This window comes from Sinocyclocheilus anshuiensis, unplaced genomic scaffold (genome assembly GCF_001515605.1).
Source record: "Sinocyclocheilus anshuiensis isolate Anshui unplaced genomic scaffold, SAMN03320099.WGS_v1.1 scaffold579, whole genome shotgun sequence".
Classification (NCBI taxonomy): domain Eukaryota; kingdom Metazoa; phylum Chordata; class Actinopteri; order Cypriniformes; family Cyprinidae; genus Sinocyclocheilus; species Sinocyclocheilus anshuiensis.
In genome coordinates this window covers 1,884,603-1,900,991 of record NW_015551075.1, presented here as the reverse complement: position 1 = coordinate 1,900,991, position 16,389 = coordinate 1,884,603, and the positions used below count along the sequence as shown (strand labels likewise).

Sequence of the window (16,389 nt, the reverse complement as noted above, 5' to 3'; positions counted from 1 at the left end):
ATATATTTTATATATATATATATATATATATATATATATATACACACACACACACTGTGTATATGTATATATCATTTACTTGAACTTTTGTAACATTATAAATGTCTTTACTGTCAGTTTCGATTAATTTTAATGCATCCTTAAAAGTATTCAATTCTTAAAAAAAGAAAAAGAAAAACAATCTTTCTGACCCCAAAAGTTTGGATGGTAAAAAGAGTGAACTAAATGATGAGCGAATAAACAATGTTTTTTAAATAATCATTATAATGATGAAAAGAAAAATAATATTCCTTCATCGTCTTTGATGAGTCACTAGTTTCACATGTGTTGCTTGAATAGTTTGCCAAAAAAAAAATTACATTCTGTCATTATTTATTTATCATTGCAAACCTGTATGCTGTTATTTTTTCCTTGGAAGACAAAATAAGACATTTTCAAGGTTTTGTTTGAATATAAGGACAATTCATAGTGACAACGAATGTGAAGCTCTAAAAAGCACACAAAACGTTTTGTTTTTAATGTCATACAATCACTTTGCGTGAAGAACAGCCTGAAATAAAGGCTTTATTTTACTGATAATCAAATAAATTCTTTAATTAATTGGTAAGGTGCTGTAATCAGAAATTAGTGTGTGAAATTGTGATCTCTAGATGTTGCTCAATTAAATCTAGAGCAGTTTTTCACCTGCTTTTTGTCCGTCTATTGCAAGACTGACAAGTGTAAGTCTGTTCATTTAAAAAAAAATGTAATGGCACAACCCTATTTAACCACAAATATGAACAATAATAATACTAATAGTGATGCTTGCTTTAGCAAATGCCACTGATTAATTCTTCTAACACCAAATGTGTTTGTCATGGAAAGATATTGCGTGCAAAAGCAAGGAAGGAAAAAACTACATAATGATTCATCCAGCTCCTTAACAAGGAGCTAAAATTGAACCGCTGGCCTAGATTATGTTCAAAGACCAAACTCAGATTTAATCTTAGTAGGCTGTCAGGCCGCTCTGAAAATAAGGACATGTGATGAAAATAATGTGATTTCCTGTTAACTGACCATTTGCCAACAAAAGCAGGACAGCTGGCTTTTTAGTGCAGTGCATTATGGAATAAATGATTTTACTGGAGCTGATATCTTTCATGTGGCTTTTTATGCACTGTGGCTCAGAATATTACAATGGTGCATATTCTTATGGGCAAAAGCTTGATTGCTATCTCAGATTATATGGGCAGGATTGTTTGAATTCGAAATGCCTGGTGTTTAAGTCATGTGATCACCTTCATATGGATCTTTCCGATCATGATTGTCATGGAATGCCAGGGATCATAAAGTTCAAAGACCATGGCAATGCCACTTTATGTTTTGCATTGCTATACAATATACATGCAATAATATCCTGCTAAATCATAAACATATAGATTACTGTGGTAAGGAATATTGTTGGCATTTTGTATTATAAATGATTTACTTTCTTATTTCACCTTCCTGGTCTTATTGCGCATGACTTCTCAGTGTTTGTTGTTCAAAAGAAAATATTTGTCTTTATAATCTATTATTTTTATATTATTATAATTGATCAAGTAAATCAAGTATTAACTTGCCCTGCATCTGAAACAACTTTACTTTTCGGCTGACGTCACCTAGACTGCTTGGACCATTTGTTAATATTACCCACAATGTTGTTAATGTTAACCAAAAGTAAAGCGATCTAAAAAAAATGTTTCTTTAGTTGAAATAAAGCTGACATAAAATCAAATATTAATATAAAATATATATATATATATAAACTTGAAAAACTTAATTAGAAATGTTGTCTAGGCAACTAACTGAAATAAAATAAGTTCTAAATAAAATAAGTACTAACATTTCTAAATTAAGGCTAAATAAAAATATTTAAAAATGACAAAAGCATATAACAAAAAAATAAACACAAATTAAAATTAAATTAAATATTTAAATTAAATTAAAAACTGAAACAAAAAACTAAATGTTATTAAATTAAATCAAACCTACATCAAACCTCAGACCATGAAACTGAAACGAATCTGTCGAGTCTTACGGTTGACCACTGCCGAGTGGACGATAACGTCAGCGCCACTCTGTGGATGTGATCGCGTCAAGAGTATAAATGCATTTAAGAAAAAAAAAAAAAAACTCCACTTGATACATTTTTTATGTTTTACTGTAAGCTTCTTTTTATTTTTTGTTGTCGAAAAGAAAATAGTATTTACTTGTGGCTTTTAAAATATATATAAAAATATATATCTATATCTATATCTCTCTCTCTCTCTCTCTCTCTCTCTATCTATATATATATATATATATACTGATCAGTGATCAACCACTTGCCAAATAGCTATTTTGAGGGTGTTATAAGTAAATAGAGCTGGACCTCCTCAATCCACTCCAAACTTACATTTAGTTCTGAATTCATTGTGTTGTAAAACATCCACTTTTCATGATCCAATCAATTCCCAATCGAAGAAAAAAAAAATCTTGTATGCACTGAAGATCCTGTATGTCACGTGAATTTAAAATGGGTTGTTTATGCATGGAGTGTGTAAGAGCTGTGTGTTTTCTTCAGATGGGAGGTGAGCGTGTGGAACCCATGTTCTGTGTCGTGTGGCGTGGGGCTGCAGACGCGCAGCGTGTCCTGCGTGAGGTCTGTGGCAGGAAACCGCACTGAATCTGTATCCAGCAAAGAGTGTGTGGAGAGAAGACCTCCAGAACTGCAGGGCTGCAACCAGGTGGCGTGTCCACCGGCCTGGGACACTGAGGAGTGGCAGCAGGTTAGTGAGCCCCGTGATTTCAGAGAAAAAGGACAAAAGTCAAAATATAAATGAAGAAGAATAGAATAGATCTTTATTGTCATTGTTTAAAGGAACAATGAAAAATCCTTTAGCAGCTCTTCAATATCAGAATCACAGTAAACATTGTACACATTGTATATAAATAATAAGGACAATTGTGAAAGGAGAAACACAATGTAACTGAAAATAGGTAAATATATACAAACAAATCAACAGTATAAACAGACAAGACATGTATACAAAATGACAAAGGCATTCATATAGAATGAAGACAAGATATAAACACAGAGATAAACAAGTGGTAGTACACAGTGTGGTAGTACAGAGTAAAGTAATAGTTCAGTGTAGAATATAGTGTGGGGGGGTTATTGCACGTTCTTTTTTTTTGAGGTACAGTATAGGGGTTTATTGCAGATTATTCATTTAAGCATTTAACTGCCTATAGGGGCAGAAGCTATTTTTCAGTCTGTTTGCTTTGGATTTTGGATTTGAAATAATTGCAACTCCTTGTAAAAACTATAAGCTGGTGTGTAAGAATAAATGGAAGCATTTATAGTCTAATAAAAACAGATAAATCCCTCACAATGCTATAGCTTGCAATATTTTAATGCAGTGTTTCAATGTGACGTTCATCTGGTTTGAAAAACAACTGACAGAAAATTAGTGCTGCATGATATTGCAAAAACTGACCTTGCGGTATTTTTTTTTCCTGCTATATATATATTGTGATATGAAAATACAGGAAAAATACAGGAATTTTCACCAGATGACTTGAATAGCTATATTTGGAAAGACTGAATTCATAATTTTGTTGGGGAGAGGGGAGCATATAATAATAATAATAATATTTAAAAGCTTAAAAGGTCATTTTCTTCTGAGGTTTTTATTTATTTATTTGTTTGTTTGTTTATTTATTTGCGTTTGTATAAATAATAAATAATATATTGGGATAATACTGTAAAAATGAATTCTGTAAAATAAAATAAAAATCTCTCTCTGAAAACGATAAAACATATACAGTATTTATTTAATTAAATCACAGCATGTGCAATTTGACAATCGTACTAAGCCATATTGCAATATCGATTTTATTTCAGTATATCGTGCAGCCCTACTTAAAATATGATTTGCAAGCTACAGTATAGCAGTGTGCAGGATTCATCTACTTTTAAAGTAAAAATGACAAAGAAATCTCTTTAATATCTCAATGGTTTCTCCTAGGCAAATGTAGACTTTTGCATAGATTTGCTTATATCATAAAAACAGCAGGTGCCAGAGATTCACATAAACACTTAGAAGGACATGCTATTCTCTTTGAGCATGTTTTGTTATGGAACATGATGTGAAATCATTTTTATAGTTGATCTTGAATCTTCACGTAGCTTTTAATGACTTGGGTAAACAACATCTGCACATCGAGTGGTGTGTGGTTGTATTTGCTCACACGCTGTGCTCTCTCTGGCTGTGGCATATGTGGAAAGGATTGATGTTGGTTTGTTTGGTCTCTGGGTCAGTGCTCTCATTCGTGTGGCAGAGGAACTCAGTGGCGTAAGGTTTACTGTAAACAGAGACTGGCTACTGGAAGTTACCGCAGGTTGAGTGACGAGGAGTGCGCTGGAACCAAACCCGACGGCCACAGGATTTGCAACAACCCTGACTGTCTGCTGCCTCGTCTGGAAGGAGGAGAGTGGTCAAAGGTGTGTGTGTGTTTCTAACCAAGCTAAACTTTGGAAATATATTTCCTATAAAAGTTACCAAAACCTATTTGGGGACATACTCGAAGAGACAAATACTTCATAAATAATATTCTTGCACAGTGAGTTGAGGCTGGAATACACTGCACAACTTTGGCCCAGATTTTAACACCGATTTACAGTCTGGAGAAGACTCTAGTTGCTGAAAGTCAGAGCCAGTCTGCAGATTTGAGTTGACAGATTTCATGGAAAGTCGCGTAGTGTTTGATGGTCACAGACTCTGATTTTTTAGCTTCAGACTATGATTCCATCCAGTTGGAGGATATCAAACATTTTTTGAGCCAATTTTAGAACACGTATTAGTCAGTCATTTATTGTATGATGCCCAGTTTTTCCACTGTAACTGATTACAAAGATGGCTAGTGTATGATGCCTAGTGTTTCAAAATCTATTCAGATTTTAAAAGTCGTGTTGTGTATTCCAGCCTTTAGTTTGCAGTAATTACACGACCATTCAAAGGTTTGGGGTCAGTCAGTATGTATGTAGGTATGTATTTATGTATGCATTTATTTATTTGGTACAATTTGGTAGCATTTTAATTATTTATATGTATTATTTCAATTATATGTGACCCTGGACCACAAAACCCTAACAAACAAAAAAAGCTTATTTATTCAGCTTTCAGATGATGTATAAATCTCAATTTTGAAAAATTGACACTTAAGACTGGTTTTGTGGTCCAGTGTCACATATCATTCAAAAGTTTGTTTTAAAGAAATGAATACTGTTGAGCAAGGATGCATTAAATTGATCAAAGTAAAGTAAAAATGTTTATAAGGTTACAAAAGATTTCTGTTTATTAAAATAGAAAATAATTATTTTAAATTGCAATAATATTTCACAATATTAAGGGGGTTTTTTTCTTCCTTTTTTCTTTCTTTTTTTTTTCAACTCAAATAAATCCATCTTTGGTGAGCATTAGAGACTTATTTCAAAAACAAAAATTTAGATAGAAAGGTACATTTATTTCTAAAGTGAATGTTGTTCCAACCCCAGATTATTATTATTTTATTTCTTGCAAGAAACACAAAAGTAGGTATCCAAAAATGGCAATTTTGCAGATGTTAAGGCATGTTCAATCACTTTCAGAAGGATTTTCTCCAGCTGATGAATGCTAAAAACATTGACAGCCAATCAGAATTCATCCTGCTTTAAAGAGGTTGAGCATTTAAAGCAGACGACAAAACTGCAGCACGTGCTTACTGCTTATAATAAACAGAACCGTTGTCGGTGTGGACACTAATATAGTTATCTTTATAGTTATTGATCTTGGTGTGAATGGACCATTAAGCCAGGACAAACTTTCTATTTTGTGTGAACTATTCCTTTAATTTAGTTTATTTAATGTATGTATTTGTCCATATGTGTTTGTAGTGTTCTGTGACGTGTGGAAAAGGCGTTCAGCGGAGGGAACCCGTGTGTAGGAGACAGACGGCCTCCGGTCAGCTGGTCACTCTGGACAGGTCGGCCTGCAGTAACCTCCCCCTCCCTCCTCTGATCAGGAGCTGCCGTATGAGCCCATGCAGCAGTAAGATACTCTACATTTGTTTAGCTGTGTGTCTTTCCATTTCCCAACCCTCTTTACATGCAGTTTGCCACATCAGTTCACACCTGATTGTCAATGTGAAGCATTCAATTTCTTGCACATTTCATGTAATTTATAGTTGTAATTTAATTTAGAACTGACCTCTATTTGATCTTGCTCTCACTGTGGTCTCCATACATTCTGATAGCAGCACAAGGGAAATTTCATAAAAAGATTTTGGGACCCCCTGATGTTTGGAGCCGTAGTAACAGCACAATCCTACTTGGGTTTCATCTCAAATTTCTCAAATAAAACGCAGGGTTCTGTAGGTATCACTTAGCATGTTGTTATTATTCTCATGATACCCATGAACCAATGAACTCTCTGTGGTCATATATGTGAACATATTATGAGCATGTGAACTGCTTTGAGATGCTTTCAGATTATAGCTTAACGCTGTGGTGCAGAAAGATCGGCCTTGATAGTGTTTCTTTAAGATTAGCTTTAGGTTCTGAATTGGGTTTATCGGTTTGAATATCTTGACAAGGTCCTGTGGAATGAAGGGACGTCCCATAGCAGATCAGTCTGCAAGCAGAGAACGTATATTCACATTGTGCCCTCATGGTTTTTGTTCTTTCACCTAAACTTTCCAAAGCCCTTTTGTCCCGTGTGATTTGACTTCACTGGGCTCGAAATCAAGAGCGGAGATTATTTGGGGGTTTCTAGAGCATTCATAACCTCACGCGAAACTAAAGTAATTAGCCCTAACCGATGTTTGAACTGTTTAAACTTCTTCCATCTCTCTCCACAGAGCACAAGCACTCCAAAAAACATTGCCCTCTGGTCATTGGCCTGAAACGCATCTACATCCAGACCAGACAAGAAAAACGCCTTAGTTTTACCATCGGAGGACGAGCCTACCTTCTTCCCAAGACCTCCATCGTTATCAAGTGTCCCGTTCGGCATTTCCCTAAAGCTCAGGTCCGCTGGGAGAAGGATGGGAGTGATCTGACCAGTTCCAAACGTCTGAGCGTCACCAAATCTGGAGCTTTGAGGATCTACAACCTGGAGGCTGAAGATATCGGACTGTACCGCTGCTGGGCCAGCCAAGATTCAGACATTTTCATCCTGAAGCTGATCGGATACAATAATAGACTTCTGGAACATCCTGAAGGAAAGAGTTTGGGAAGAAGAAACTTTCATCCGTATGTCAACAAAGAAGGAGGTTACGTTGGTTCAAAGTGCCGTGAGGGGTTTCCACATGGAAAGAAGGCTCCAAAATCTCGCCCGGGCTGGATGGAAAAAAACGAGTACTACCGAGATGACGATGGCCAGCCTAAGGAGCTCTGGGATACTCTTGCTTTGGGGAACTATGCTTTGGCTTCAGCCGCCAGGAGCCACACAGGAGCCTTTGTCCTTGATCCTGCACAGTTCGAGGAGCTCGTGAAGAACATCAGTCAGCTGGCCGAGAGTGGAGATGTGATGGATGAAATGGCATTGCACCTGATTGGAAAACTTATGGAGGATTTGGCTGCTGTGGGGCAAGGGGCACCAACTGAGGAAAGCACTGCGATGGACAATCATTTAGATAAGATGCCAAACATTTCTGAACGTTCTGAGGGAAAGGCGGCAAAAAAAGGCAGTCGGGCGGTTATCGTTCGACAAAAGCATCACGGATCTGCCATGAGCTTCCAGCGGGATCTCCTGATCCATGTGGGAAGGACCGCTTACCTCACCAATGCTACCCACAGCCTCACGCTGATGTGTCCCACTCAGGGATTGCCACCTCCAAACCTCTCTTGGAGCAAAGATGGAGCTCCGCTTCAGAACAGTGACAGGTAAAGACAATGATATGTAGTTGAGGAGGTTGGAGTGCCATTCAGTGTTGCAGTTTATCTCTCTTTTTCTTACTTTCTGCAATTTCTTCTTCTTATTTCTTCTTAAGCTACAATTTGTGAACTAAACACCAAAAAGTTTTTGGTCATCAGCTTGTTTAAATCCATTTAAATGTTGTTCTTTTTTATGGAGGACAAAATGATTGTTTATGAATAGGGATGCACATTATACTGTACCGATACTATATTGGTTTATATTTACAGTTATGTATTTAGCAGATGATTTTAACCAAAGGGACTTACATTGGGAATCGAATCCATGACCCTTGACGCTAACATTATGCTCTAGTGTTTGAGTTACGGAATCAACCATTATCGGTAAAAAATTGTCATTTAATTGCCAATATTGAATATTTATCAATTACAACGTAGTGTAAATTTATAAAATTAGCCATTTGTTGGTTTACAGGCATAACGCAAAAATAATTATTGGCGTATTAGTGTTATTTTAGTATTATTTGTACTATTATAGTATTTATTAATATTTTGAATTAGCTTTTATTTTTATATTTTTCATTTTATTTTAAGTTTTAGTGACTTTTTGTGCTTCTGTCATTTTTTTTTTTCAAACGTTTTTTTTATATATTTAGCTTTTATTATTTAGTAATTTTAGTATAAACTTAAACTTATTTTATTTCAGTTAGTTGCCAAGACAACATTTCTGATTTTCATTTAATATGTATATAAATATTTTCTTTTTTATTTGATAGATAGATAGATAGATAGATAGATAGATAGATAGATAGATAGATAGATAGATAGATAGATGATAGATAGATAGATAGATAGATTATATCTTGTGTTTTAATTTTAATTTAAGTTTTAGTGATTTGATGTGCTTTTGTAATTTTATTAGTTTTTTTATTTTAGCTTTTATTTTTAGTAATTTTTGTACTTCAACTTCAACTTATTTTATTTCAGTTAGCTGTCAAGACAACATTTCTGACTTTCATTTAAGTTTAAGTTATTCGTGTAATATTTATATTTTAATTGAGCTTTTTTCTGGCAAAAATAATTTTTAATAGTTTTAGTTATCAGTAATAAACACTGATTGTATCGTCCACAATTTCCATACTGGTGCATTTTTAAAGAACCTACTTATGTGTGCTTGACAGCTGTTATATTCTTCAAAATATCTCCTTTTATGTAACAATTAGAGTTATCAGTTTTAGATGAGCTATTCCTTTAAATGCATAATTTTGTGTGTGCATTCTGTGGCTCAAAGTATAACTAATGGCATAGACGTTTTTACTATAACACACCGTATTATATACTATAATACAGTGTCTGATTACAAATCTTCTGGAATTCACATGACTTTTCTCTTTTTTTTTGGTTATTATCAACTGCAGTTCTTTTAGTCCAGCGAACATGATGTTGGAAACGAGCAGAGTTCAGCTTTAACACCGAAAAGCAATTTTTTCTCTCTTTATAGAAAACAAGACTCCCTGTGTACCTCTGAGTCCAGCCGTGACTGATCTTGATTGAGCAACCGCATATTCCAAAAGCCTGTTAATCACCAACCCACTCAAATATTCACCTCCAGAGCACCCTAGATCTCACGTTATGCAGTCTGTTGGGGTCAGAAATACTGGCTGTGCTTCTTTCGCTTGCTCTCCAGGGTCGCATTGTGATCTAATCGTCTACTCTTTACTGTTGACTGTTAAATACCGTCATTGAAAACACTGACTTAGTAACTCAGCTTTGTCCAACTCATGGCCTTAACATAGCCTCCGCCCAGACAGTCGCCAAACATTGTCTGCCCCTCTTCCTGGCATGCGCTATGGGACCTGAAAGAGACATAGCTGTGCAAACATTGTTCAGGCCTCTTCTCGCAGCCTTGGCTTGAAAACCCAGCAGCCCTGAGGTGAATCGTCAAATACTGAAGCGCTTTAACTTTCAGAGGTCACTTTTAAATTGAACTGTTGGGTCATGCTATGAAACGGATGCATTTTCCAGTTGGATAAAGTGGTTTTGATGTCCATTTTTGAGATTTTAGACATTTTAGGAGATAAATAATATTTTTAAGTATTAATTGCATTGTGCCATCTCATGCTAAATTAGCACATTTTAAAATGTTGAGTTACCTTCAGAAAGGTGAAAGGGCATTCAGAAAGAGAATATAATATGGAAATCTATACAAATATCCAACAGCTGCAAACACGTCATAACAGGGCTGAAAATCAATTATTTTCACCTACAGCATAATTATTGATTAAAAAGAGGAGACTTTTCCTTAAAGATTTCCTTAAAGATAGGACTTTGTCTTTTTAATAATTAATTAGTTTAAAATCTAAGAGTGCAATATATGCAGTCTTGTATGGAGATATTATATTATATTATATTATATTATATTATATTATATTATATTATATTATATTATATTATATTATAGCTTTTATTTCCTTATATTTATTTTTAAAATGTGTATGTTTGCTAATATAGCATTAAGTTGGAAACTGCTGTTTTAGAAAAGAAAAAGAAAAAATACATAAGTCAAATAAAGTTATTGTATTTTTGTTGATTAATTTAGTAAAATGTCTGTGTTGACACACTGTGAAAGCCGACATTGGTTAATCATTGTTAAAAATAATTTTTACATATGCACTTTATAAGGAAGACACGTTTTGTAGAATTACCATGTTAATTTTGACAGTTTGATTTTATGCTAAATATTCGTCGCTTGTCACATCCATTATCAGATTTTATTGGAATCAGATTTAATTTTATTGGAGTTGGGATTAAATAGATTCCTTTAGCTTTATTGATTGATGCTTGTCTCTATGATTTGTGATGCCATATCATCTTTAGTTCCTTCTTAGAACTCAAATCTGGCCAGCAAGTATAACAAATTTTTTTTTTAAGAAATCTGAAGTTCAGATGAGGGGAACAATCTTGTTTTCAACCATTTTTGTCTTATATTTTTGGATCATGCACAATTCTTTTATAATGCTTTATTTATTTATTATACCCCAGTTATTTTGACCACACTATTGCTCAGAGTTGCCAAATCATTTGCCTCCCACTTTTTTGTTGACAGCCATGTTTGCGTGCGGTCTCTACTGCATCACTGCTGCCATCAAAACAGTGCTATTTAATGCCACTTGACTCCAAAACCAAATATAATGTCACTGCCAACTCATGCCAACCCAGTGCCAACCCAGAATGAATGCATTCCACTCCTACAGAGTAATATTTACAATTAGATCATGTTATTATTCTCTCACTGCAGGTATTGGGGATATTTTAAACATGTCTCGCTATACAGAAATAAAATACAGTGTGTCAGAGTTTTTTTTATTGATGGGAAGAAACAAAAACAAAAAAGAAAAATCTGTCTACCCATCTGTCTGTCAAGAAGTTCAAGAAATTTGTGAAGGTAAAATCTGATAGCATTTTAATTATGTATATGTATTATTTGAATTATATACACTATTGTTCAAAAGTTTGGGGTCAGTAAGATTCAAATTTTTTTTTTTAATAATAATAATAATAATAATATAATACATCAATTAAAAGTGACCATAACATTTTTAAAAAGTTTTCCACAAAACTTTTAAGCAGCATAACTGTTTTGAAAACAGTGATATTTTAACTTAATATTTAACAATATTACTATTTTAGTTTTAGTTTTAACTATATTTTATGTAGTAAAAACTAAAACTTTTTTCAAAGCATTAACAAAGAGCTTCATACAATTATTACATGCTACGTTAACCTTCCTACCAAAATAAATATATAATAACAACAACAATAATAATAAAACATACAAAATAAATAAATAGATAAACTTTAGCCTAATGCATACATTTACAAATGATCACATCTATATAAAAAATAAATAAATGAATATCAGTTCACATTAAACACAATAAATAATATTATACACATTAAAGGGGTCATATGGTGCTATTTTCAGAGATCATTATTTTGTGTATTTGGTGTAATGGAATTTGTTATCGTGCTTTAATGTTCAAAAACAAATTATTTTTCATTATTGTAGCTCCTCAATGCCCAGTCTTCCTAAAACACGTTGATTTCAACAAAGCCCCTCCTTCCTGAAAAGCACAGTGTGCTCTGATTGGCCAGCTGACCCAGTGCGTTGTGATTGGTCGAACATTTCAAGCAAGTGTCGGAAATGTAACACCCCTTACCATAATCGCAAGCTTCAGCTTCCAAAGCAACTATAAAGTCAGTTAATAATGTTGTCAGTTTTACCGTATCAGTCCGACACATTGAATGATACTCGTTTGTTTCAAGTTGCATGTGACACTGCCAGTGTAAAAGCACAACAGGCATGTGCTGCTTCAGGTCTGCTTGAAACGCAACACGTTGTGCATCTATGTTTGTCATCTTTTCGCCATCATTATAAGCACAGAACAGAGGATACTATGTTTTTAAAATAAATCCATCTTTGCACTTGTGATCATAAGAACGGCAAATAATATGCATTACTCTACACTTCACCAAACTCTGCATTTGAACAGTCAATGGCAAATAATAAAACTCACAATCTCTTATTCAGAAGAGCCAGATTGTCCGAGCAAAGTTGGAATTGCCCCATTTTTTAGAAACAGCCTTTGTGCACAGCCAGCCATCTACTCTCTCAGGTTCAGGAAACTGTTCTCTGTAAAATGCTCTGCACAAACATGAACATTTGAATTGTTGCCTACTGTTCTGTAACAGTATTGTAAATAAATCTTAACCACTGATTCCTTATTGTATCCACTTTTGGAAGGCCAAATAAAGTGCTTTTGCTTTCGGCATTATGCAAATATTTCCACATAATGCACTCTCAGAAAAAAAAGGTACAAAAGTTGTCACTGGAGGGCAGTACCTTTTCAAAAGGCACACCTTTGTACCTAAAGAGTCCATATTGGTACCTTAAATGTACATATTAGTACCTAAAGTGTACAAAAGTGTACCTTTTGAAAGGGTACCACCCCAGTGACAGCTTTTGTACCTTTTTTTCCTGAGTGTGACGTAGAGGGAGGGAGAATTCAATCGAGGTGTCTTGATGAGCCTTCTATTTAGATAGAAAAAATCCTTTTGTGGAAGACTTTAAGCTTTGCAACTTTGCAGATCTTATGCATGCACACACAGCTACAAAACACACTAAAGACAAATTAAAACATGAAAACGCATGGGCCAGGGCCGTCTCTGCTGTGGCGCTTACATAGCGCTTCTTATTTTTGGCCAAATGTGAAGCAAAACACAGGCGAGGTGAGTGACGTTCACGGACTCTAAAGCTGTGTGAAGTCTCACCCTTTCACGCTCTTTCGGTCAGATGTGTCTTGGCACCGCTGTGATGCTCTAAATCAGACCCTAACAAGGTTGCTTTACTCCTAGAGCTGTGAATGGGAATTCACACTCAAACTATAAGCAAAAGTAATTTGGTTTGGTAGCAGTTTGGTTACAGAAGATTGAGATTTAGATGAAAAGTGTATTTCTAGAGTAAGCAACACTATTAATTTTACTCATACAACATATTTTTTAGTGTTAATGATTTAAAACCGTAACTTTAAGTTTCAGACTTTTGTGTAAATGAAAGGTACCTTGAATCATGGCGTTTGAAGAGAAGAGATGTGCTGTTCTGTTCTGTTTTTAAGCAGTCATCTTTATGATTTCCACCATAAGACAAGTGAAAAATGCATCCAAACCATTAGTGGTCGACCGATATGGGTTTTTTGACAGCCGATGCCGATATCTTGGAAAGCAGGGTGGCCGATGGCCGATAAAAAGCCAATATAGTTGTATTTATTTTAATTAATATTCAAGAAATTAGAAATCATTTGAAAATGGATTAAAAAATAAATGTGTAAAATAAACATACTTATACTTAAGATGACAAAGTATTTTTCACAAATAAATAGATATTTAATAAAAATATAATTAAAAAGGAAGTAAACGCTGTAACCAACAGGGCACTCAGTATTCTGGGAAGTTTGTGTGCATTGGGAATCATATTTTTTCAAACAAAGCCAAGGTAACACTCATTTTACATACAGCACACAGTGAAAATTACATGAATATGACAGTGGGCAAATGCATAAAGCGCAGCATAATTTGAAATCACAAGTTTACGATCGCGCGTCTTCAGTGAAGCTGAACTCTCCTCCTGTCTGCGTTCAATTCACACGGACCGACCGTCACGCAGAGAACACGCGATCATGCAGGATACAAATGCACACTTCACAAGATCTCACAGCTGGATTCGACTAAGTTTGCAAGGTTTGTGAAATTAAATGCTCATTATTCATTCGAAGATTTGTTTAAATTATATAAATGCGTATTTGCTGAATGCTGACGGCAAACGAAAAAGTATTATAATGTTTGCCTTTCTATTACTAATAATATAATACTTTGTATACATTTTAATTTCCTTTCTATCTGATTATTAGGCAGACTTCTATCCGTATTAGACAGAACTGTTAACGACGACGGCGAACAAGAGGAAGAATGTGAGCACTGTGTGCTCAGGCGCTGCCGTTCTCTGCGCCGTCAAAATAAATGTCCCTCTTCGAACGCATCGGCCAAACAGAAAAACTTATCGGCCGATGCCGATATTTGAAAAATGCCACATATCGGCCGATATCGGCCTTGGTGATATATCGGTCAACCACTACAAACCATAACTAGATTATATAGAATTTTTAGGGGTTGGTTCTTTTGCCTTGGGCTAGTAAATAAACCTATAGTTAAAATAAACCTAGTTAAATCTCTTCAATATGCCCTGCTCAGTGTTATTTTAGTTTTATCTATATAGTATTTATTAATACTTTGAATTACCTTTTATTTTTATAGTTTGTTTTTATATTTTTATTTGTTTTTTTATAGTTTGTTGTCATTTTTATTTTAATTTCAGTTCTAGTAATATTACTTAGTCATTTTAATTAATTAACATTTTAACAATTTAAATGTCATGATTTCATGCAATTTTCTTAAACTTAAAAAGTTTTCAGTTAGTTGTGAAGGTAACTTTTCTAGTTTCCATTTAACCTTTTTAAGTTAGATTTTTTTTTTCATCTAATATTTTTATTTTTATATTATCAGTTTTTAGTTTTAGATTTAGTACTTTTGTGTGCTTTTGTCTTTTTTAGTTTTTAAATATTTATATTTCATTTAAATTTCTGTTCTACTAATATTATTTAATAATTTCATGATTTAAATGTAATAATTTCCATGTAACCTAAAAAAAAATTCAGTTATTTGCGAAGGTAACATTTCTAGTTTCTGTTTAACCTTTTTAAGTTAGAATTTTTCATCTAGTCTTTGTACCTTATTTTATTTCACCTTTTTTCAGTTAACATTTTGTTGTTGTTGTTGTTGTTGTTGTTGTTTCTTTTTGCCTTCAAGTATTCTTGCCTTGTTTTCCAGTAAAAAAATATGTAAACATCAGTTAAACAAGACTTGTGCAGACAATATGTCTTGAATTAAATTTGGAAAGAAATATTAAAATTAGGTTTATGCATAAAACAAGAAAAAAAGCAATCATCTGAAATTATTTAAAATGCAAGCTCAATTTTTCCAAAAGGTGTCTTATAATATTTTTTTTTTTCATTAAATGTGGCAAGTATACAGTAGGATAATGTTTGTGATTGTGGAAACAATGCTGCCATTGTCCCGAAGTTGATTTTCCACACACATTTGTGCCTCTGAGTCACTCCAGACGTGCCATCACACTTTAGATGATATCTTTTCTGTGAGTTCGATACTTCAGACATGACTCAGCTGCTGTGTTTTTATTAGTGGCTCTGAATGAGTGGGCTTTATTGAGATGTGTGCTGGATGGGATACAATGCACATTTTGTGCCGGCGTCCCTTTGTGGCTTTGGGTGGGAGAGGACAGAGAGCTCACTGCACCCTGGAGGCTTCTAACCCATTCTGACTTTCTTAATCACTCTGTCTCTCTTCCAAAACATAGAGAGCTTCCATGCTGTGTCTGTCTACATAGGCAGCAGTCTTTTAAGGCAGCATCCTCTGGGAAATCGAGCCTTATAAGTGATTGATTTTGAATTGTTCACGTTGGCAACAACTTTGTGTTTCTTATAAATAGTACTTTCCAAATAGTGCACATGCTTTTGTGTGTGGGTGTGTGTATTTATATTATGTGTGCATCAGTAAAAATGGTTTTGAATACTCTTAGTCAGCAAAGAAAAAAGATTCAAATAAATGCTGTTCTTTTGAATTTATTTTCATAAAGGATCCTGAGAAACACTATTACAGTTTCTGCAATATTAAGCAGCACAACTGTTTTCAACATTAATAATAAGAAGAGCAGCAAATCAGCATATCTGAATGATTTCTGAAGGATCCTGAGACACTGGATACACAAAATTATTATAATTTTTTATTATTTTAAATTATTTTATTCATTCATATATATATATATATATATATATATA

At 34.2% G+C, this 16,389-nt stretch overlaps 1 protein-coding gene across 1 annotated transcript in view; it reads left to right on the top strand.

Annotated features, from left to right (window-relative positions):
- LOC107662271 (ADAMTS-like protein 3) overlaps nucleotides 1-16,389 on the top strand; it is a 213,640-nt gene that overhangs the window by 176,053 nt on the left and 21,198 nt on the right. The window contains exons 18-21 of the mRNA XM_016452223.1: nucleotides 2,585-2,789; nucleotides 4,325-4,507; nucleotides 5,939-6,092; nucleotides 6,901-7,927. Coding sequence (XP_016307709.1) covers nucleotides 2,585-2,789; nucleotides 4,325-4,507; nucleotides 5,939-6,092; nucleotides 6,901-7,927 — 1,569 coding nt within the window. The remainder of the gene's footprint in view (nucleotides 1-2,584; nucleotides 2,790-4,324; nucleotides 4,508-5,938; nucleotides 6,093-6,900; nucleotides 7,928-16,389) is intronic.